At 33.5% G+C, this 25,572-nt stretch overlaps 2 protein-coding genes across 2 annotated transcripts; both read left to right on the top strand.

The window, feature by feature from the left end:
* The first annotated feature begins 1,068 nt into the window (after positions 1-1,068).
* LOC142526681 (type I inositol polyphosphate 5-phosphatase 2) lies at positions 1,069-6,059 on the top strand. Its single transcript, XM_075631223.1, has 10 exons — positions 1,069-1,387; positions 1,471-1,570; positions 1,828-1,917; positions 2,564-2,651; positions 2,760-2,864; positions 3,202-4,009; positions 4,317-4,501; positions 4,885-4,993; positions 5,426-5,574; positions 5,650-6,059. Exons 1-10 carry the CDS (start codon positions 1,286-1,288, stop codon positions 5,825-5,827), a joined length of 1,914 nt encoding a protein of 637 aa, XP_075487338.1. The 5' UTR covers positions 1,069-1,285; the 3' UTR covers positions 5,828-6,059.
* A 6,518-nt stretch (positions 6,060-12,577) lies between these two features.
* On the top strand, positions 12,578-21,686 carry LOC142526399 (pyruvate kinase isozyme G, chloroplastic-like). The gene is given in 13 exon segments (XM_075630762.1): positions 12,578-12,996; positions 13,494-13,745; positions 16,116-16,281; positions 16,412-16,546; positions 16,646-16,756; positions 16,850-16,938; positions 17,957-18,019; positions 19,324-19,499; positions 20,241-20,343; positions 20,496-20,644; positions 21,019-21,127; positions 21,226-21,252; positions 21,254-21,686. Coding segments are annotated over 13 exon segments (1,710 nt in total). The 5' UTR covers positions 12,578-12,753; the 3' UTR covers positions 21,341-21,686.
* The last annotated feature ends 3,886 nt before the right edge of the window (positions 21,687-25,572 follow it).

Genomic DNA, 25,572 nt, shown 5'->3' with positions numbered 1-25,572 from the left:
GATAATATATATTAATAAAGTGTTAGAACTTTGACAAAAACTTGTGTGAGACGATTCTCACGGGTCGTATTTTGTGAGACAGATATCTTATTTGGATCATCTATGAAAAATATTACTTTTTATGCTAAGAGTATATTACTTTTTATTGTGAATATCGATAGGGTTGACTTGTCTCACATATAAAGAATAGTGAGACCGTCTGACAAGAGATTACTCTAAAACTTCAATGCAAGTCACATGCAGCGGATAGAACATTTGTTTCTTAAACTTTAAATTGTGGGTTCGATTTATATTTTTTTCTCTTTCTTTTTTTATTTTTTTTTAATTTTTATATCAAAATTACAATACAATCTGTCATTATTTTTTAGAATTATATTTTGATTTTCATTTAAATATAAACCAAACGAATGTGTATGTGCAGTCAAGATGTAATCGAGTCGAGCCGAGCCGAACTCTTGAATGTTTGAGCTTGGTTCGTTTATAATCGAGCCGAGCTCGAGCTTTATTTAACGAATATATGCATGGCTCACGAGCTTATTCAAGCCTTTATCGAGCCTAAACAAACTTAATAAATATGAATTATACATTTAAATTTTCATTAAATTAATTAAAAAGTAAATTATATATTTAAAGAAAAATATATTATTCTTATTAAAATTTGTAAATTTATTATAATAAATAAATTTAATAGATTTTTCTATATATTTCATAAATAATATGCAAAATCAATAAACCAAATATCAAAACTATTATTTTCTCATCTAAAAAATTATTCATGAACTTACAAACGAACATGTTCACGAGCCAACGAGCCGAATACTGTAAAGCTTGAGTTTGGTTTGTTTATCTTAACGAGCCTCATTGAACGAGCTCAAACGAGCTTTTATCAAATCGAGCTTCGAATAGCTCAAGACGGTTTGGTTTGTTTACAAACCTACGTGCAGGAAGTATATACAGACGCTCCGTGCAGTTGTCGCCATCAATCAAAGACTATTAAATTAGTCTTTATTTATTTACACAATATGAAGATTTTGATTTTTCCTTCAATTTTTTTTTTTCGAGTTGTTAAAATAATGCTTTCAAACATCAAGAAAAAGATGACAATTCGTGTTAGGACCATAAAAAATTATCAGTGCAACTTGCGAAGTGGATGTCTCTTCCTTCTTGACTATTACTTATTTTTTTTCTGTCATTTATTGTTTGGTCCAAATCACGAATCTTCGCTGTATTTCGCATCAAGAAGGAGCCTAACGTTGTACAACTTGTACTGGGATGGCGTGAAACCATGTATATAAACTCCATGTACAGTGGTGAACAGGTTGTTAAGGCTGTGGGATTTGTGGTTGATGATTGGAGCATGAGAACTCAGAGAGTAAAGCGTTCTGAGGTGAGTGATGTGATGTGATGAAAATGTTCGTTGAATTGCTTGACTGGTAAAGTTGGTGATAGTGTTTGTTTCTTTGTTGACAGCCCTTCTGGCCTTCCATTGTGATGAAGAAATGGCTGAATATTAAGCCAAAGGTTAATGATTTTAGTGAAGATGAGGTTGATACGGAAAGCGAGGATGATGGTATTTGTTAACGAAATTGTTTCTTGTTCAAGCTTATGCTTTAAAATAGTGATTGGATTTGGGGTTGAGGATGATGGTGTGGAGTTTCGTGAGTTCTGTGCAAATTTGTTTTTTTCTTTCCAAATTATTGCTTTTGTTTTTACAAGGATAGTGAAGATGGTGGTATTGATTTCTCTTGAATTGTCTGTGCAAATTTGATTTGTGGGATTATTTTCTTGATGGAATTAAGTTTTAATATATCTGAAATTTCCTATCAGGTTGTTCACCAAAGTATGCAACAAGGCATGAGGATAATGTCAGAGTACCACAAGGATTTCAGTCCGTATGCTCTACTGAAGCAACAGGAAGTAAGTAAATTTGGTCATATGATTTTGTAATCCAATATAGCAACTAGCTTTATGAAAAATAGATGGCTGTATGATGATGATCACTGGATTTCAAAGAAATAAATTTGTGCAAGATTTTTGAATATTAGGAGTTCCTGAGAGTGATGCATGAAAGTATGGACTAAAGTTGTTTATAAAATTTCTCGGAAGTTCATTTTATTTAATTTTAATGTAACTGGTGCAATGGTTCGCCATCGTGGTCGATTAACGGCCAGAACTTAAAAGGAATGGCAGCTGCCGCGACAAAGTTTCAAGCTAAACGGAAGCGTAACTATAATGCCATTTTTTCTTTGGAATATCGGTGATTTCGAGGCTGGTGCGGAAAGTTTTTAAAATATTTTCGTCAACTTTTTACCAAATTTTTAGAAAAATTATCCAAATTATCCAATTATTTTTATTTATATTTTTAAATAAACTATGTCAAAAACGGCATCTGTTCCTCGTAATGTCAATGGAAGTGGAACAACTGGCTCCGCGATGGCGAACCATAATAGTAGCAAATATTAATAGAAATGTTCATATGTTATGTGATGGGAATCAACCATCGGAAAAATTGGATTCTCAGTTCTTGTATTGATCATTAATGATGGAAAATCTAATTCTCCAGGGATGCCTTCAAAAGAGTATTCTTTAAAACACAGAAGAGGAAAATCTGAAACTCTGCGAGTCCTGTATATTAACACAAAAGATGTGAGGTTTGGTGATTGATTTTTAGTAGACCGTGCTTTCATTGAGTCTCAGTCTCTTTCATTTTTGTACCATAACAATGTGATTCCTCAACTGTTCTTTTTTTTTTCCCGCAGAGTAACTATAGGCACTTGGAATGTTTCTGGTAGACTTCCTAATGACAATCTCGATATTGATGAATGGCTATGCATACAAGAGCCAGCAGATATGTACATTCTTGGGTAAGTTATCTTCAAACAGTGTGAATTATTCTCAATACTTGAAGTTAGAAGAATCAACCAAATTATTGTCTGATGCTAACTTTTATTTACGTAGTTTATTTTTTCAAATTTTCTCCTTTAAAGATATTCTGCCAACTGATTCAAAAACAAAATCTATCAACTTGATTAACTTTATTTTTCCTTTTTTTGAACTTATGCTTTACCAATTGTATTTATAGTTGAAGAATGGATTTTACTTCTCGTTTTGAATTAGCTTCCTCTAAATTTATCCTTTATAATGCATTATTTTTCAAATTCAGTTCGATTCTGAATTTCCTTCAAATTTTATGGTATGCAGTTTTCAGGAAGTTGTTCCTTTGAATGCTGGGAATGTACTTGGAGCAGAAAATAGACGGCCGATATCCAAATGGGAGGCAATTATCCGAAAGACTTTAAACAAGTCCTCGGAACCTGAAACTAAACATAAGAGCTACAGTGCACCACCCTCTCCTGTTTTAAGAACTTCATCTGCTTCTGATGTACTTGCAGATGTTCCCGTACTAGAAATAATTGGAGAAAATTCCACATGCGTAGTCAAAACTAGTGATGGTGAGAAAAACAGCGTTGGGAAGAATATCCACATAAGTAAAATATATGGCATTGATTGGGATAGCAGATTAGATTGGCCTGAACACTCACTGGAAGCTACATCTCAAACTCTAGCTTCTAGAGATAAATTACGAAGAGTTCTAAGCAGTTCGGCAAGAATTGGTTCTGGATGGATGGATAGCAGTCTTGCCTGTGGCCCTCAAAGTAGTGGTCAACGTGGTTCTGTCTTGAACAAAATGCATCATAGCTCTGGAAACTTAGGATTAATTTGTATGGACCAGGATGATAAGCTTGACATTTTAGATTCTCTCTCTGATGAATCAGAACAAATTTTTGGAGATGAAGAAGATCCGTTGGTAGAAATGTTAGAGGTCAAACAGGAAAATGCACCTTCAAAGGATGCATTGAAATCACGGCCGATGTATATTCGGATTGTTAGCAAGCAGATGGTTGGAATATACATATCAGTGTGGGTGCACAGAAGATTAAGAAGACACATAAACAACTTGAAAGTTTCTCAGGTTGGAATTGGGCTAATGGGATACATGGGAAATAAGGTAGTGTTTCCCTGTACTTCCTTTTCCCTTCTTTTCCCTTCTTTTCCTTCCCTTCCTCTACCTTTTCTTTATCATCTATAGTTCTTATTTCTGTTTCTTTTTTTGTTTACATACATGAAGCATAATTATATGATAGCATTAGATACTATGATTTATGATATCATGTAGCATAGACCAGATATATCATATATGATTGTTGTGTCCAGAAAAATCCCACTTATAAATAATTCAAAGTGTTGCACTCTTATGTTACATGATTAATTCCTAGCACAAATTTATTGTTACAAATTCTTTCGCTTCTGTACAGGGATCGATATCTGTCAGTATGTCCCTTTTTCAAACTCGTCTATGCTTTGTTTGTTCTCATTTATCTTCGGGTCAAAAGTTTGGGGATAAGCAAAGGCGTAATTCTGATGTATGTGAGATTTTACGGCGGACTCATTTCTCTTCTGTCTTTGACATTGAGCAGCCCCAAACAATTCCTTCTCACGAGTAAGTGCACTCTGTAGTTGAAGATCATCTTAATCATGTTTTATTTTTGTTCCTGGGCATATGCCAGTGGGAATTATCCAGAGTCTAGTATTGGAATTTTTTAGAGAAAAGTACTTTGGTCTGAAAAGCTGTTTCTTGCACTGGACTAGTACTTGAAGCATCCTTATGTTTGATCTTATTCTGATTCGCCAAACCACAAAACATTTATGGGAGTTCTGTGACCCAAATGGCTTAGTCCATTGTATTGGCATTTCTTTTTTCCTTAAATGATATAATAAATACCTAGCTAGTAACGTGTCCTTAAATGATTAACAAATAATATCAGATAGATAGTAGTGAATTTGTATTGAAATTATTAGTGGCCTAATGTTTCGATGCAACAGTCGGATATTCTGGTTTGGAGATTTGAATTATCGGCTCAATATGTTGGATGAAGAAGTGAGGAAGCTTGTTAATGAGAAGCGGTGGACAGAACTTCTCAACAGTGATCAGGTATCATTAGGCAGCTATATTACTTTCCGTATCAACTGTCTAGTTGCCTTCGTTATAACGATAATCCTGTTATGATTTTGGTTATTTGTTCTGGTGACTGATTTGATGAATTAGACATCTGAAAGGCAGACTTCTCTAGGAACAAGGGGTGTTGAGATCTATAAGTTTGTATTTACTTTGAACGCTTCCAAGTAAAGTGTTAAAAGTAAATGAATTGGAAAAAGCATGAACTGAGCAAACTCTTCTTTCAGCAACTAAGTTGGTTGCTGGATAAAGGGGTGATACGTTATTTAACACGTTTCTTTGGCTTTGATTTAGATGAGGGCTAATCTGAAGGATACTCTGTTATTCCGGATGTTTTTCTTTCTTCGTCACTTGATATGTACTGTGTTTTGAGAGGAGACATTCTTACATGCCAAAAATATACTGCAGTTAATCAAAGAGCTTCGAAATGGGCGAGTGTTTGATGGGTGGAATGAAGGGACCATTGAATTTGCACCTACATACAAGTATGAGGTCAACACTGACAAGTACGTCGGGGAGTGCTCTAAAGAAGGAGAGAAGAAGAGATCTCCAGCTTGGTAAGTTCAAATTTTCTTCAAAAGGCTGCACATTACTACTTTTACACGAAATAACCATGGTTAAAAATTTTGCAGGTGCGACCGAATACTTTGGTTAGGGAAAGACATTAAACAACTTTCTTACAAGCGAGTAGAAACAAGTTTATCTGATCATCGCCCAGTCAGTTCAACATTTTTGGTTCAAGTCGAAATATTTGATCCACGGAAGCTCAAGAAAGCTCTCAATTTCTCTAATGCAGCTATATATCCCTAGATTTTTCTTGATGAAGCTGAAGAATTTTAGTTTTAGAATGCTACTCAATGAATAATAATTGACGCCATCATCATTTTAAACCGATGGCAAGAGAAATTTAGATGTTGCTTTGACATGTGTTTAACTCGTAAATTTATCCATGATATTGTTTTTAGTTGTCAAAAAACGACTAAGTTGTATTTGAATCGGATGATTAGATATTGTGCAGAATAGAAATATGATATTTTCTCTTAATTAGAAAGAATACAACTACATTGTTGTGTAGAAATCTTAGAAAAAATCATAGAAGAAATTGAGTTTCAAATTTGTCAAATATCATGACTTCCGGGATGATATCTGAACAATATAAAATTGTGCACGATCTTTCTAATTTATTGATATAGTATAATCTGCTACAAATCTCTCAATAAAATACAAATTAAAATATATTTTTCCACACTCCCATCAAGCTGGTGAATGGATATTTTCCATTCCAGCTTGGAGATAATGTTTTGGAACCAAGAACTGCTAAATCCTTTGGTAAGCACATCCGTCAGCTGGTCGTGTGTGGACACATATGGTGTACAGACCAACTCACTTTCTAGTTTTTCCTTTGATGAAGTGTCAATCAATCTCGATATACTTCTTTCAATCACGTTGAACTAGATCGTGAGCTATGTTGGTTGCAGATTAGTATCACAGTAAATCATCATTGGTCATCCCACTTAATCTTCATATCATCTAAGACATTTTTATTTGTATTAGTTCACATATTCCTTGCGTCATTGCTCGAAATTCAGCTTCTGCACCAGATCGTGTTCCATGCTTTGTTTCTTACTTCACTTCTCCATGTCACTAGATTCTCACCAAGGAAGGTGCAATACCCTGAGGTTGATCTTCTCTCAATAATAGATCCGGCATAATTAGCATCTGTGTAGACTTCAAGCAACAACTAGTCACTTTGTTTAAACAATGTACCATTTCATGATGTTCTTTTCAGGTATTGCAGTACCCGATATGCTGCTTGAAGATGACCTTCTTTGTGCTCTTGCATGAACTAGCTAATTATGCCCTCTACGTATGCTCTTTTCGGTCGTGTATGAGATAAATAATTGCGTCTCGTAAGTAGTCGCAAATACATTCCCTTATCTGTTGCAACATCTTCTTTTTCCTCTCCTAACTTGATATTTGGGTTAATAGGAATGCTAGCTAGTTTGCATTATTTCTGGCATGTTTCTTTGCGAAGATTTGTCACAAAATTTTGTTGGGAGATGAAAATACACCATCTAGAGCGAGCCACTTCAATGCCAAGGAAATATTTTAGCCGTCCCAATGCTTTAATTTCAAATTCTTTGGCCAATCGCAACCTTAGCGCTTCTTTCTCCTTATCATTCATCATTTCTTGTTACAATAATATCATCAGCAAATACCAAGCGGGCTGTGATTTTTCCTTGAGATGAGTTTTTAATAAACATGTGATCTCCTTGGCTTTGTTTATACCCCATAGCAAACATAGCTCCTGCAAATTTGTCAAAACAAGCTTGTGGTGATTGCTTAAGTCCATACAAAGCTTTCTTAAGCTTACACGTTGCATCAACAGCCAAGTTATTTAATTAACCTGGTGGAACATCCATATAAATCACTTCTTCCAATTCTCCATGCAAAAAAACATTCTTGCCATCAAATTGTTGTCATTCCCCACCCATAAATAGTTGTTAATTACAATATTATTCTAACAATGTTCATCATTGCTACTTGAGCAAAATTTCTAAATAATCGATGTCATAAGTTGGAGTAAAGTCTTTGGCTACAAGCCGTACCTTGTACCTTTCCAATGATTCATCTGCTCTATACTTCACATTATAAACCCACTAACATCCTATGTGTTTCTTTTCTTTATCTAACTTTATCAACTCCTATGTTTTATTCTTCTTTAATGCCTCAAGTTACTCATTCATGGCTTGTTTCCATTCCTTTTGGTCCTTAGATATATTTTTGAGAATATCAATGGTTTTTAGATTAACAAGGAAGTCTTTATGGGAAGGTGAAAATTGCTTAAAGGATAGAAAATTATAAAGTGGTACATAGGTAGTTTGGTGAACCCCCTTGTTTCTTTTCTTACAACAATGGGAAGATCTTGATCAAGGGTTTCATTTTTAGTTTCATCTTGTAATGAAGAGTCAAAAGTTGTTACATCAAATAGTCTATCTAGAATGATGTTGGACAATGGAGAGATCCAACAGCAGCCATATTTACGAAACTTATCACAATCAATATTAGAATTTTCAATCACAGTTGGTTCAGGTGTGGAGGCTGATTTTTCAGAACTTGGTAAGCTGGAGTTATCCAATGTAGGGGCTGGTTCAGGAATAGAGGATGAACTAGTAGAAGGTAGTGTATGGTAAAGTAAGACCCATCTTCTTTAAAAGTGACATCTAACCAGATATAAAATTGCTTTTAAGGAGGGTAGTAACTCTTGTACCCTTTTTGAGTTAAAGAATATCCCACAAAGATACATTTACCCATGTGTCCAATTTCCCCTTGTTTTGTCCGTGAATATGGACAAATGACGTACTTCCGAAAATTAGTTTTTAATCATGAAACAGAAATTAAGCAGTAACATTGGAATTGTTTGTTATCAGAAAAAATCCATGTAACATGAGTACATTCATCAACAAAGGACATAAACTATCTTGCCTCGGAAATGTTGGGAACGGTAAAAAGACCCCACAAATCACTGTGTATGAGATAAAAAAGAACAATACTTCTTTTATTACTTTCTTGAGAAGAACACGCTTGTGTTTATCAAGTTCACACACATCGCAGTGAAAATCATCAACATTTAAACTAAGATAAAGTGAAGGGAACAAAAACTTAAGAGTCCCACATGATGGATGTCAAATTATAAGATGATGAAGTCATACTTTATCCTTATTAGAAAAAAAAAAACAGATTATTAAAAAAATGAATGGAGGAATGGGAGTTTGAGTATGCTTGATTGGCTTGGTGTTTCAAGTTAGTAGAGTCCATCCCATTCTCTAGCTTGTCCAATCAAATCATCCTCCCCAAATCCTTTCTCATGAAACAAACAATAATCATGATAAACTACCACAATACATTGTAAATATCGAGCAAGTTTTTGGATGGACATTTTCTAAGGTTAAAGATAGATTAATGGTAACATTTCCTATACCTGCCATAGTGGTTAAGAAATCATTGGTGTTAGCTATTTTCATGTTGCTTGGACGTGGGTAATGAGTAGAGAACACGTGGCGGAGAGTTGATCATAAGGTCAGTGGATCTTGAATCCATGATCTGATCCAGGAGTAGGTAAAGGTTGTACCTGAGACATTTAAGCAAATGGAGAATGAGAACTCACTTAATATACCAATGAACAGGTACAAGAAGTTTTTTCATGGCTGTCAATGAGTAATCTCACTTTTTTTTTCTCTTTGGGATTGAGAACACCTAATTTTTTAGAAGGAGGGCTTAACTCCTAATCATTATTAATATACTATTCGATTATAGTTAATTAATTACAGCGAAAAAATAAGTTATATTTTGTTTTACAATAAGCCCAAAATGTGACAAATGTAATTATAATAAATAAAGTCTCGACTAAACATATCACAATATAAAATATGCTCACAAATGATTGAAACCAAATAGATACAAACATTTCATAGTATCAGGGGCCACCTCGAAATCCTTGCTGAGGTGGGAAAACTTTATACTTCAATTCGTACAAACACGTGAAAATTGGTCTTCCTAACCACAGTAATAACATGCACCAAACATACTGACACTGCTCAATAGTATGCTTCCTTCCATGGTAGCTACAATAAAGATCAATAAAGGGATTCTCTCGCTCAGATCCATTGGAATTAGAAGAAAAATGAAGAAACGGTAGAAACTGTCTTCGTGGGGGATTGTTGGAAAATATTGAACTTGTCCATGTAAATTGTGTCTTGAATTATGAAGGATTATAATTTAACTAATATACAAATCAAGGGTCTGATTTTTAATTAGAGGAGAACCTTCACCTTTTCACCTCTATATGATTCACATTTTAATGATGTGATTAAGTTACGACCATCAATATATGGTTGCAGGAGATTGGGCTTTCAGTACTTTTGGATGTGAGTTAGTGGAGGTGTTAACGTCTCACTTTCAAATCTAAAAATAGAGAGTCAATTTTCACAATTCAAATACTTGTTTTCTAAGCAATTCACGTATATTCTCTCAAAATTTGCTTCATTGTTCCTCACTTTTGATTCATCGTGTTCAAAGTGATAACATTCTGTTATGTTTTTAGTCTGCCCTGAAATAACAATTTGTGGTTAATTGTTACTAGTTTTGTATCATAAGAAACAACTAATTGATTTTTAAAGCACCCGTGTGAAACGACGAATATGTTTTAAGTTAAACTGTGAGTTTTAGAGGCATTGGTATTGATAATTTATTTTGCTTCGAGTATATGTTTTTATTTACTAAAGTGTAGGTCTATATTGCTCAACAGATAATTGATACTAGCTGAAGTTTTGCCTCTATTGAATCTCTACTGATATTTTTTAAGAACTATTATTCTAATGGTTCAACACTCAATTTATGTTCGAGTTTAAATATTTTGGCTACACTTCAAATTGATAGGCTTAGCCAATAAGATAATTAGCATTCTATTATTTGTTTATATTATTTAATTGAATTCCTAGTTTTATCTCAATTGTGATTTATTTTTATTGTAATTTTATACAATAATATTTCCAACAAACTCTTCGAATCACGTCGACGACAAAGCTTGGAGATTGTCGGAGCAGTGGAACAGCGGTGCGGAACGGTGTAGTGTTCGACCACCACGACTCACGCCAGCTGGCTCAACCACTTTTTCTCACTAGCTCGAGCACAGGTTGCATGGGTAAAGTGGCTCACAAGACGAGTTACAGTACAACAACAAGAAAGATGAAGGCTTTGTACTAAGGAGCCACTTATGCGAATCCCTCCGAGTTGGGCTACAATCATGGGTGGCCCAACCCAAAATATTTTGGGTTGGGCCAAACATAATTAAAATAACAAAAAGTCTTTCTTTGATTCTAGCCTAGTATTGAACTAACCAGCTAGTTCGCATGAGTAGGGACATGCTCAGTTTCGAATTGGGCCAGTCCAATATAATATAAAAAGGTGTTTTTATTTTTTGGACTTTTTTAGGCAGTCCCATTAAATTTTTTAAAAATATTAACATGTTTGGTCTAATTTATTTTAATTGATCAAAAATATGAATTTTAATATATCGAGTGTAAAATACTTATTTTACAAATTAAATTATTTAAATTAAATAGAGTTGTTTTATTTTATTTTTTATTTTTTGTTTCAATTAAATTGCAATTAGAAAGACACGATTAAAAACTATGAATTTCACTATATCTCACTTTTATGTTTTTATATATGGCAAAAACTTGTGTGAGACGGTCTCACGGGTCGTATTTTGTGATACGAATCTCTTATTTGGGTCATCCATGAAAAAGTATTACTTTTATGCTAAGAGTATTACTTTTTATTGTGAATATCGGTAGAGTTGACCCGTCTCACAGATAAAGATTCGTAAGACTATCTCACAAGAGACCTACTCTTTATATATTGTATTAGATTTAAATGTTATGATGTTTATTATGTGATAATATTAAAATATTATTTTAAGAACAATAAGATTTTAACAATTAAATCATCAAATGCTTTAATTAAATAATTAAAGTTTGAAAATCTTTAACTATGTAAGGCTTAAATGGTGCCTAGTGATACTCAGAACATCCTCCCTGATTAAGGTTTTCATTTGAATCAGCATCCAAGGTCTTAAAACCCAAAGTAGTGGGTCTCACTTAAAGAATGTAACTAAATAGTTTAAATGTATCCAAACTAAAGTAAATGATAATTAATAAATAAAAATGGAGATTTGAGGTATCTTTGTGTTTTACTTATGAATAGAGATAGTCTCGAGTTAATCGTCATTTAATTCGGCCGACCTTAAGGCAACTTATTAAACGTGAGATTAAATTTTCTTCGAATTGGTAGGATAAATGAACATGTATCATGATTCATATTTATGATTTCTAAATTAATTTATTTGTTGTCTATGGTGTTTATTCGATTAATTAAGTGTCGGTTTGTGTTTTAATTTTTCAGCAATCATGTCTTCTAGTCTTGTTTTTGATTTACTTAATAAGAAGTTGAATGGTGAAAAAATTTTAAAATGGAAAAATGACATTAACATTGTTCTCGTCTATGAGAACCTTAAGTTTGTTTCGACGGATGGATGTCCTATTGAGCCCCTCTGAATATTTTTTCGTAGTTTGAGGGGAAAGAGAGGTGAAAAATTAAATTGGAAAAAAAGAATTTAAAATTTTGTATATTATTAACAGTTATACTACAATCGAAATCTACGAACTTCAAATTCATCTCCCAAATGCATCCTGAATGAATTTATGTCGTGTGAATTTCAAATCATCTCTTCGTCCATTTTGGTGTAATGTTACTTTAAGTATTATTTCAAATCCATCTTCAATTCAAATTACTTATATTATCATTTAATTTCAGGTTAGTGACAATATTGTTTTTTTTATTCCTTGAAATTATTAATTTCATTTTTTTTATTAATAATAGAATATATTAAATCTCAAAAAAATTAAAATGTATTAGACATATGGTATATTCTCAACTTGTACGTATAACAAAAGGAGGCAGTGTGTGGTATATATTTGTATGTGGCCCCAAGCCTTGCCAAATGTAAGCCGTAGGGTACAGAATTTCCCGAGATTTTAATGGCCGACTGACTGATTCAGTTACTTCCACCTGATTTTATTCGCACAAAACTTCATCAAATCCTTCCGTTTCCTCCGACTTTTCTGTATCCATCAATCCATTCACTCGTAGGTTCAGCAAGATTTTGAGTTTCAATGGCGTCAGCGATGAATCTGCAAGCTGGGATGCCCACTTTCAGCCCTCAAAGAGATCGTCTCTGCTCTGCAAGGAACGTCAAAGACTTCTTCTTTCAATGTGAATTAAGCTGGTCTAATAGAAGATTTAGCCGCCCTTTTCAAACATACAAACGAAGCAAGATTATCACTTGTCGCGGTTATGGAAATAGTGATTCTGAAGTTGCTACTGCCCTGTTTTCGCCTAATGGCTCTGCAAACTCCGTGAGCTCTCTCTCTCTCTCGCTCTTTCACACGACTTGCCTTTCATGAGTGTTGAATCGTGTCTGATGGTGGGCACCATGTTAAAAATTTGATATTGTTTGTTGTTAATGCATCCTTTCATATTTTGTTGTGCATTTATTGAACTGCATTTGAAATAATTTAGACATTGAAATTGCATAATCTATTTCATCTTGATTGTGTTTTTTTCTTGCACTCTCCCTTACTAATGTGTGGATTGAAAAATGATGTTAATGTTTCAGTCTATTCGCCAAACATGAGAACTCTTTAAGAACTTTCGAATCAAAGAAAGAAGTTTGAGAAACTTGGCGTGGTAACCTTATCTTTGGAGAACTTAATCAGATATATATTTTAGTTTTTAGAACTTTCGTAAATGGAAGAAATTTTGGATTTGGATTTCCCTTTGTCTCACTTGACTGACCAATACATGCATTCCTTTTTTACCTGATAAGATTTGTGTTCATTATTTTGATTTTCAGTCAAGTATTGATGCGCCGGGGTTCACACGGGTTAATTTCAATTCTCAAAGAAAAACCAAGATAATCTGTACTATTGGTCCTTCCACGAGCTCAAGGGAAATGATCTGGAAACTGGCGGAAACTGGAATGAATGTGGCACGTTTAAATATGTCTCATGGAGATCATGCATCTCACCAGAAAACCATAGATCTGGTTAAAGAATACAATGTTCAATTTGAAGAGAAGGTTGTGGCTGTTATGTTAGATACCAAGGTATGCTTCTTGACAGTTTATCGCACTAAATTTGAATCCCCTCTACAAGAAGTGGAGAATTCGAGAGAATTTTATATGTCTAATAGTTCTTGATATATTAGTATTATCAAGGATTAAGAAATTACAATTTTATTGGCTGGGACACCATGAAATAAGTCATCATAAAGTGTTAGCATTTAAGGAGAATCCCAGTTGAGTCCAACTAATTAGACTTTTTTTTTCATATTAGAATGGTATATGTTAAAAAGTCATATCATAAAGTGTTAACACACCCTCGATGTTAAAAAGTGTGTATGCCTGGACTGTGGATAAAGAATAGAAAAATTCATGTTATATTATTTTGTCGAAGACTTAATTACTTCATCAACCACTCTAGAGTTTTAAATTCATATGGTTGGTTCATGTGATGATGGATCAGATATTTTTGTGTAATTGACCAATACATCATTATTTTTTGGCAGGTTTCACCATTGAAACCTGATATTATTGGTGTTTTGCTACTTTTTTCAATTTGAAGCTGGAATCTACGTGGGATGTTGTTACTAGCCATGTCCAGGGGATTTTTGTGATTTCAATTGGCATATATCACAAAATATGAAAATCACTGTTGGTTTTTGGCCTAAATTATGTTAGCTAATCGCACTTATGAAAAAATTGCATCCACCTGGAGCTTGCATGCGTTTTTACATTTTTTTTTACAAAATAACATAAGCTAATATTCATATATTATGACGAGGTTCACTGATTTACATGACAAAGTGTGTGTCTGTGTGTGTGTCTGTGTCGGTGTGTGCGCATGCGCGTAGAACAGGAAGATTATTGGTTTTGATGGTGTGATCTTCCAAAGAAATTATTTGGTGTACCAAAGTGGAAAATTGGCCTAGTTCCACGGTGCAATATGTCCAAAGCCTGGTAGTCCAAAGTGTTAGATGTTTCTTTCTGTCTGGTTATGATTTACAGGCCATTCTATCTCTAAGGATTGTCGCTTCATGATGCTCTCCTCATCTGTTGTAACAAAAGGGGAGAGTAAAATGGGTGATGAATAGATGTAGGGATATTGAGAAATTGAAGCTGGAGTTATAATGGTACCCGAGAGCTCAATATTCTCGTAAAGTATATGAATACTTGTGTATCTTTTCTCGTCGAGATCCTTTCTTTTGCTTGTGTGTGACATAGAGCTTCTTTTACTTTATTTCATCAAACTACACTTCCCTCTATGTCAAATAGCTGAAAGGCTTAAGCATCAAGGTGGTGGATGAACTGGATATGAAAAAGAGGGGTTTGTTTCTTCACTTTTGTTAAAGGTGCTAAATTAAGGGCTACATGACTGCCTCCGCCTCAGTGACCCTAGGTCTTGATACTTTTTGTCTCTTCATATGGAATAACACCATATGAAAGATGGAATAACACCATGTGAAAGATGGAGATAGGAGTACGTATAATCATTTTGATAGGCTCATGATGCAGACTTGAGTTTCTGTGATGAGAACTAAATTTTTCAGGAACTGATCAATATAAAATCAAATAACCAAGAGAATATAGATGAAGTATAAATAAATTGGTTAATTTAACGTAAGAGTTAAGTCTAAAAAAGCCTGAAATGCTGACACGTCCATGATGAACACAGGGCATAATATTATTTTCTATGTTTCTTGCAACTTATATGTTATTCTTCATAGTTGCAGACAAACAGCGAATAATTTCCTTGGTCATATGTAGATATGTTAATTACGTCACCAATTGATTTTTTTCCAATTTTTTAAATTCATTCATATCTGACATTTGATATCCATGTTATAGCATCATATTTACTTGTCACTCTATTTCCATCTTACTTTTTCTCTCAGGACTTCAGTTGCTCATGCATACTGATAGCTGTATTGATACTATAATACCAAGTCTATCAGCAATTGAATCAATTATTAACAGAAGTTTCAAGTTTCAACCTTCAATATTTATGGTCTTGTAAGTCGGGAATTTGGGATCAGTGTATGTTATTCATGTGTTCCTTATAGGTTTTTAATGAGTAAATATGGACAGAGAATCCCTAATCTAGAATGAAACCCGGAAAATATGAATCCTAACATAATTAGAAGAATTCTAATTAATTTTAACTAAATCTGAAAAAAATTTCCAGATGAGAAATATATTTTCCAACAACCTGTTAACGCCAGCTATTGAAGTTTATATCCGATTCTTCACTGATATTCTGAATTACATTTTTTGATGAAAGTTGTTTTATACTGGTCATTGAAGTTTATCTTGTCCAAATCCTTCGAAAAAAGAAATCTCCCTATGCGCACTCTAATGTGTGTTCCTGGTTGCTCTATTCCATGTTCATATTTTATTGTCTTATTGTTCTTCATTCAGGGACCTGAGGTTAGAAGTGGAGATGTGTCAAAGCCAATCCTTTTGAAGGAGGGACAAGAGTTCAATTTTACAATTAGAAGAGGGATAAACACAGAAGATACAGTCAGTGTTAACTATGACGACTTTATAAATGATGTTGAGGTTGGGGACATTCTACTTGTTGATGGTGAGTACCATCCTCTCTAAATGCTGAAGCTGGTGAATTTGTGACTCGTGTGTCCACATTTGATTGTTGGCATTAGATGAACCTGACTCCAACGATTTGAGTGACAAGTTTACTTGTTTCTCTTCTACAGGTGGAATGATGTCATTAGCTGTGAAATCAAAGACACGTGATTTGGTGAAATGTAATGTAATTGATGGTGGAGAACTAAAATCAAGGCGACACTTAAATGTACGTGGAAAAAGTGCAACTCTGCCATCGATAACAGGTTTACAAACATCATAGCACTCTTATAATTTTCATTATTATTTCAAAAATTTTAGTTGTGGAAATCGTGAAGTGTACATGAAATTAAGTATCTTTACAGAAAAAGACTGGGAAGATATCAAGTTTGGAGTAGACAATCAAGTTGATTTCTATGCAGTTTCATTTGTAAAGGATGCTAAGGTCGTCCATGAATTGAAAGATTATCTAAAAGGTTGCTGTTTGATCATCTCTTCCTTCATAGGATGGATTTCTTTGTGTTCTTGTTAGTTTATTTTCTCTAGGCTTTAAAGATTTTGATCTGCAGGGTGCAATGCTGATATTCATGTAATTGTGAAGATAGAGAGTGCTGATTCTATTCAAAATCTTCATTCTATCATTTCTGCATCTGATGGGGTCAGTTTAGTAATTTTGACATCTTCTCAGTAAATTTCGTGTTTGTGTTTGTGCAACATAAGTATTTAATGCTCAGGCTTGTATGCTTCTCATAAATTAAGCAGCACAGAATTATGAAGAAAGTTGGACTTATCATTGTTCTCAACTGTCTTATAACCATTTTTTTGGTTTCGGGGTTGGCTTAACAGTATAAATCTAGGGGGGAGGTGGTAATGATCTCTGACAAAAAAACATGGTTATTTTACAAGTATCATTTTCTGGGGGGAAATGCTTTCGGCCAAAAACCCCATTGTTTAGTTCTATTGCCTTTTGGACCTTTTCATAATATGGCATTGTTTGCATAAATAAATTGTGTCGTAAAATAAGGTAGAATAATGGTGTTGAACTAAACACAAGTAAACCACCCCTAGGGTAGAATATAAGTGATACAAGCAGTATTTATTGAGTTCTATCTACCAAACTTCCCATATTTTAGAAGATAAGTCGATCAAATAACTTACTTAATATAAAAATATAAAGTTCAATCCTAACCAGATAATAATCTGATAGATATCTCCAACAAATTGCACCTGAGTAAACCACCTCTAAACCCTGCAACACTCTTTTAAAGTATCTATGCTGCATTCATCTCACTTTTTTTTCCTGATACTATTCTGCTTATTTTGGTTATGGTGGTTTTGACCTTAGCTTTTTAAATACATAGTTGCACATATTCTGTTATATAAAGATAAGTCATATGATACATAGTTGATGGAGAGGAATTAGTTAGTCAACTTTTTGTTGAACTTGGTGATATTTAGAAAATCTTTGTGGATACTGGTAAACATAAAACTAAGAAAATATATACTATTTGAAGTTAATGAGGGAGAAGGGTTATTAACTGGTGGATGTAGCTGCTTCAAGCAAACTTTCCCACAGTACATGTGACAGGTTTACAATCTTGAGTTGAGTAGCTAATAATATTATGTAGGACCAGATGGCGCTATGTAATTCTTGTTATTATCATTTATGATGATAGGCCATGGTGGCTCGTGGTGATCTTGGAGCTGAACTCCCCATTGAAGAAGTCCCTTTGCTACAGGTACCTTGACATGATACTAGTTGAGACGCCACTTGCCATGTTTAACAAGCATAATCTTTCAATCTTTTATCATTCATCGTTTGACAGAATCAAATCAGTGGCACACGAGAATGATATTTTAATATTATTTGCCTAGAAAACATAAAATTCGAGTAACAAAGTGGAATAAACAAATAAAAGTATCTTTTAAAAAAAAACACTCAGAATAAAAACACAAAACAAGATATGTTGAATTTAGGCTTGAAGCTTTGAATTCGAATGATGTGTTAAAAACCTCGACCCAATGTTTAGAATAGCACGAATCTTGGTTTATGATGGATTAGTGAAGACGCCACACACGCGTACACGAAGCACAAGATGGTAATAAGTCGATATTTTGAATGTCACTAGGATAGTAGGATCACACCTTGATAAGTTCTACAAATGCCACAAAATAAAAGTCTTGATAGGTTTGATATATTAAAGATGAAAAAACTCTCCATTATGTTATTGAAAACTCAAATATGATTTTTTGTGTACAATTCTCGTCTATAAGACATACAAGATAACTTACGTAAAAATTAAAATAGTTGTATGAGCTTAAAATATTGAAATTCCTGGCCCATATCATATACTAGCTAACTAAATCCTAACATTAAAATAAACTAACGAGATTAAAGCTAACAAAATAGGCCTCTAATTAACAACCATTATTTACATGACCAATAAACCAAATAATTTAAACTTTCAAGCATAAACTTTCAACTTCTGGAATTTCTTCAAATAGTCAATCTTTCGATATTTAACTTCTTTCATGCTCTTTAATTTGTAAGCATCAAGATACTTGAATTGTCCACCATTATCTTGATTGTTGATCATTATGTGGATCACATCATACCTCATGCGAGAAGTTTTTTGTTAACATATTCTTCTCCATGCATGAAATTTATCAAAAGAAAGGGAAAAAAAATTAACAAAGAAAGAGGTAGTGTAATAGTAGAACCAGAAAAAAATAAAGTATCTCTGTTTTACTATAAAGTAAAAATTGAAGAAAGAGGTAAAACATAAGTAAAAGAGAGTAAAATCGAATATGTCCAGTTCACTTAATTTTCAAGGGAAAAATTTACCTCAACCAGCCCCGTCCCGTTCATATGGTATTTCTAGATTCCTCTGTATTCAAGATTATGTGATCCAATTTCCGACGTTTTTCGTGGAACTGTTTTATTATTTTCACTAGTATGTGAGAAAAAATTTACCTAACGAGGAGTGATAGACCTCCAAATCAGCACTTAGGTCAAAACTTTGTTATTTCACTTTGCAAACAGGCGGACATCATAAGAAGGTGCAGGAGCATGCAAAAACCAGTTATAGTAGCTACAAATATGCTAGAGAGTATGATTGATCACCCAACTCCAACAAGGGCTGAAGTTTCTGACATTGCAATTGCAGTACGTGAAGGTGCTGATGCAATTATGCTTTCAGGAGAAACTGCCCATGGGAAGTAAGCCATCTTAGTCATGGAAGGCATTATACCACTTTTTTCCATGTTCTTTACCTACCAGATTTTTTCCTAAATTAAACACATTGACTGTTAAAGTTTCGCTAGTTGAACTTTGTGCAATATTTATGAATTCTAAATTTAGCTTTGGATTCACATGGTTCACTATGCATGCACACTTGTGCTGGACTCTGTTAAAGCACATTTCTTTTGGTCGCTGTGAGATGTTGTATGACTAAATTTTGGATAACCGGTTTAGGCTTATGTTGTCAACATTTAGCATTTCTCGAATTGGATCTTCACAATTGTTTTTGTTTGTCTCAAGTGTGCATCATGATTGCTGGGCTTTCCCCAGTTATTAACCGTAAGTTCAAAACTCTTCGTTGCATGAACTATTGACCTATAAGTTGGAAAAAGTTAGTCTCCACTTAAATTTGTGAAATTTCTTTTATATATTCTTCTTTTTTCTTTCTATTTTGATTTCTGTAGCTCTAAAATGGTTGGCGTGACGGCGTCTATTTTTGTAATTTTGTATGGGTCTCAATTATTTCCTGCTTTACTTATTTTTGCTTCGGTGATTTGGTTTACAGTGATTTGCTACAAGTGCCTTCCCTGTGCCATTCCTACCTTTGTTACAAAGAACATTGCGTACCCCTTGAATTTTCAATACTATAATTAGTTTTCAACTTATATCAATCATTTAACTAGTGTATGATTCATAATTTTTTTCTTTATTGTCCTTAGATTTCCATTGAAGGCCGTCAAAGTGATGCACACTGTAGCATTGAGGACCGAGTCTAGTCTCCCGATCTCTATCAGCCCATCAGGCCAATTTTCAGTCTACAAGGTGCGTGCATCAAGTAAAAAAATTTAAATAAAAAATGAAATATTTGTCCTGACCATTTTGATCACTTTCTTTTCTTCCATCTTCTCTGTTTTCTGCCTTTTATTTTTTTCTTATTTGGTTATAACTCTGTAACTCATGGAAATAATTTGCAGAGCCAAATGGGTGATATGTTTGCTTTCCATGCCACCACAATGGCGAACACTCTAGCTACTCCCATCATAGTTTTCACCAGAACAGGATCCATGGCTGTAACTTTGAGTCACTACCGCCCGTCATCAACCATATTTGCTTTCACAAATGTGTAAGTTCTTGTGCTATTCTATCCACTGTCGTGCTAGGTGATAGGATTTTATTCTCAATAATATCTAACATTTAGCAACTGATATTTATTTGATAAAAGCATACATAAACTCAAGGACTAAAGAGGTTTCTTCATGATGTTTCCTTCTATTACACTGTCTAGAAACAATCATTGTGTGAATACATTTGATCATCTTATATGTGGAAGACGTTAGCATCATGGTCATGTGTGTGATATTTGTTTTGGCTATTTCTGTGGTGAAGGGTGAAGCATGACTGGTTTGAATTTTCTCCACATTCATTTTTTCCAGAGTTTTCCATATCTTCATATTCTGCCCTTTAATTGTGACTGTGATTTTATTTTCAAATGGACAGAGAAAGAGTGAAGCAACGTTTGATCCTTTATCATGGTGTGATGCCCATATACATGAAGTTTACAGATGATGTGGAGGAAACATTTTCTCAAGCTTTGAAGCTTTTATTGGTAAATAAGATTCGTGCAACTTTCTTTCGTGGGCGTACTTTATTTTATGCCAAGCAGGTGATACCATAAAAGAATCTTGTTTTTCCTTTGTTCTGCAGACTAAGGGCTTAGTGATTGAAGGGCAATACTGTCACTCTGGTACAAAGCGGCGCTCAACCAATCTGGCGTCGAGAATCTACCCACCATATTCAGGTTCGCAAAGTAATGGGCTGATTGATGTCACTAGAAGAAGCTTGCTCGGTAAACCTAATTTAGACATAAGTTTTTCGTTTATATCTGTTTATCTTGTGTAATAAAACCACTGCATGTCGGAGGTTTGGCACGGTAGGTAGAAAGGGGGAAGGAGAGTCTAATTTTGTCATGAAGGGTGAATCTAGTTTCACCTATAGACTTATTACAGTGATCTTGTTGTGATGTCTTACTGCTAGGCAGTGAGCTGGGGTTTGATCCAATTGTGAACCTTTGATCTTTGATTTCTTTTTAACGTTCTCCAACATATTGTTGTTTTATACATTAAATTTTGTTAATTGCTTTTGGAATAACATATCTGTTTCGATGATGTTTTGCAATATTTCATGTATGCAAGCTGTCTCTCATTAGACTTCTTTTTTGTGTGTCAAAATGGGGATAATTACGTTGTTTTATCTATGTATGATTTTTAAACCTATAAGGCTGCGTTTGGTTTGAAGGATAGGATAATGAAATGATTAAGAGAGAAATGATAAAAAGAATGATTGAAGTAGAAATATAATATATAATGATAAAATAATATTATGTTTGGTATGATAGATAAAAATGTGATAATTAATAATTTTTTGATGAATTGACAAAATTGCCCTTCGATTTGTGTGTCGGCGGGGGCGGCGACGGGGGCGGCGGTCGGCCGGTCGGTCGGAAGCGTCGGCGGTCGGCTGGAAGCGGCGTGGGTGGTAGGCCGGAAGTGGCGGCGGCGGTCGGCCGGAGGAGGAGGCGATCGGCCGAAAGAGGAGGCGGCGGTCGGCCGGAAGTGTCGGCGACAATCGGCCGGCAGCAGGGGTTGGCGGTGGGCGGTCGGTGGAAGGAAGTGGTGGTGAGTTTGGATTTAGGAGAAGGATAAAATTGGAAAAATGAGATGGATTAAGAGTGAGATAAATAATCCTAGGGGGTGAGGAGGTATTATTTTAACCTATCTAATATAACATAATCATTTATAGGAGGGATTGAGTTGGTTAAATAAAAATCGTACCAAATGCTTGATTAGATGGGTTTAATAATCATAAACCCACCTAATCTCATGAACCAAACACAGCCTTACTGTGTAGGTCATGTTATATGGGATATTAAAAAAAGTCCTTTTATGATTTTTTTTAACCTAAAACTGTGTAGGTCATGTTATATGGGATATTAAAAAATGGTCCTTTTACTTGTGAATTTTGGATATTTTGATATCGATCGTTAGTACTGATGGAAAACCATATATTGGAAAATAAGGTCCAAAGCGATTTTGGTTATAACCAACAGAGGTGGAATAGTAATTATACTGATTAAAAGCTTACCTAAATTTTGGTAGCAATTGAGAACGTGAAACCCACTGGCCATTGGCACCGGCCCTCATAAGGACGGGGATTTTCGATTTTTTTGAGTTAATGTTCTGAGATTAAAAATCTCCTAAATAATTAGGGGGTATAGGGATACTATTTCCGTCCTCGAACTTGTTCTAATATTATTAAATAATATTGATATTATTAATATTCATATTAATATTAAACTTTTTGAAAATATTAATGATATTATTATTATTATTATTGATATTAATATTAATATTATCATTAATAATAACAATATGATAATAAGTTCGAGGATTCTCCAAACTCGTCTCGTCTTGCTCCAGTAATATTTTTGAAATAGGAGAATCCTCAAACCTGAAAAAGCTGAAATCGAGATAGATACGAAGGCGAGGATGAAACTTGAGGACGATGACGAGGATGGGAATGACAAAATGTTCCTCACCCCACTCCCTTGTCATCTCTAGGTACAAATGAATCGAATTTGGGGACTATAATTGTTTGAAATAATAAGTTGTAACGTTAAAGAAGAGAGGCCAAAATATTTTATGTCCAAAATAATACTTCTCCCGCAACACTAATTTCTTATTTTGATGGACTACAAGAAGTCAGGATAAAAGTTTTAGTATATGAGAAATTGCAATTTTTATCTTTTATAATTGGTTCTTGTTGAAAAATATGAGTTGTAATATTTGAATGTTGAAAATAAGAAAGTTGAATGTTAAAAATAAAAGTTGTAAATATTTAAAATTAGTGTGTGATGATGTATGTAATAATGTATTTATTTTTGGATTATTTCCAAAGAAATTCTATAAGTAAGTCTCTCAATGTGTGAAGAAAATCACAATTGAGTAGAGAGAAAATTTTATAAACTGTGTAGTTTTGTAAATTTTTAGAGTTTGAGATTTTACTTTTTACCGTAAATTTTTACTTTTAACACGTTATCAGCACAATACTCGAAGTTTCGGTTTCTCCATATTTTTTCAAACTCCAAAACACAAGAAAAAGGTAACAATATTCAAATGTAAAAGTATTTACTTTACTGTTTATTTATTTTTATTGTGTATATATTTAATATATAATATCATGTTATTATATATAATGAGTCTATGACACCTCATTATAATAACGTGATGTGATTATATTATTATACTGCTTATATAATTTATTGTGTTATTATTTATTTATTGTATATATATATTTGAATAATATCATGTTATTATATAAAAGGAGTCTATGACACCTCATTATAATAACATGATGTGATTATTTCACTGTTTATATATTTTTATTGTGTTATATAATAAATAAATATATATATATATATATATATATTTGTATAATGTCATAGTATTATATAAAAAGAGTCTCTGACATCTCATTATAATATTGTGATATGATATACATAATTATTTAAAGACGATTAACATTATATACATCATATTATTACCATAAAATCTACATATACATACATTTATTTTTTAAGAATTTGTAACGATCATAAACGGTTAGTTTTTACCCTATAAATATGACTTCATAAACACATTCAATCACTCCAAACTTATTCTTCCTCCCTAAAAATTTTCTTCATCAAAATTTTCAAAGAAGAATATATTACTAATTAATATATGATGATGGCATTTTAGTAAATAATTAAAAATAATAATCAAGCAAGTTAAAATCATATCAAACATCCTATAATTTGTCATAATGTGTTGTTTATCCTTACTTGTTATTTAATAATCACTCTTATTATATATCATTTACTTATCCTATCACACGAACCAAACGGTACCTTAGTATTATTGGGTTGATAATTCAAACTTAAATGCATAATAACAAGATATTTATAGTCTTTACATCAATTATAGTGGACATCGATTGATGTTACGATGACACCACAATAATATACCAACGATTGGGCTAGATCCCATGGGCTTGGGTGTGTGGCTCGAAAGATGATGGGTATAGATAATCTAAGACCATTCCACTTAATAAGTAGAGTCCTACTAGAATTATAAGTCTCAACAAGACTAAATATAAATAGGCTATTTGAGACATGTCTTTTCATAACATAACTTGCAATTCAAGAAAAATTATATCCTCTCTCTTCTAAAGTTTTCGGCCAACCCCTTCTCTCTACCTAGGGTTCTCTCTACCTAGGGTTTTGCGGACAGCTTGTTTTTCATCTCAAAGTGAAAATTATGTTAGCCTTTCTAGATCAGTCTAACATAGTGATAGTGATTCTGATTGTGGAATTGATAGATAAGCTGTCAAAGCAAAAAAAGAGAATTAAGATGATACGTTCACAGATATCTGCACTTGAAGAGCTATATTCACTAAAAAAAGGACTAGTTGGATCCATGCTCGAGCATATTATATTCAGGAATATGATTAATTTTCTCCTGCACGAAACATGCACTCGAAACACACATTGCACATGCCTGAAACACATGCACATGACCAAATGAACGACAAACACTCCACAATATTCATTTAAAAAAAACGTATGAAATATGTTAACATATGATCAAACACCCACATATATTTAATCGTTGTGTTAAAGAAAAGAATCACATTTGTCTTTGATATTTAAGTTGATATGGTTTGAAATGTCATCGGGGATTGGAAAATTCCATGAGAATCTTTTGATTCAGATAAGAATGATCCAGGGTCGAACTTTTCTCCTCCTTTTCCAAATGTAATTATAAGAAATAGCGAGAGACTAAACTATAATTTTGATATATAAATTTAATATATATATATATATATATATATATAAATATATAAACAAAGTAGAAATCGAACCTACAACTTGAAGTTTAAAATACAAAGGCTCAATCCACTAAGCTACATGTGGTTTGTATTGAATTTTAACACTTTATTAATATATATAATTAA

The sequence above is a fragment of the Primulina tabacum genome, chromosome 15 (assembly GCF_025594145.1).
Source record: "Primulina tabacum isolate GXHZ01 chromosome 15, ASM2559414v2, whole genome shotgun sequence".
Taxonomy (NCBI): domain Eukaryota; kingdom Viridiplantae; phylum Streptophyta; class Magnoliopsida; order Lamiales; family Gesneriaceae; genus Primulina; species Primulina tabacum.
Note: the sequence above shows the minus strand (reverse complement) of the source record. Positions and strands in the feature narration are given on the sequence as shown.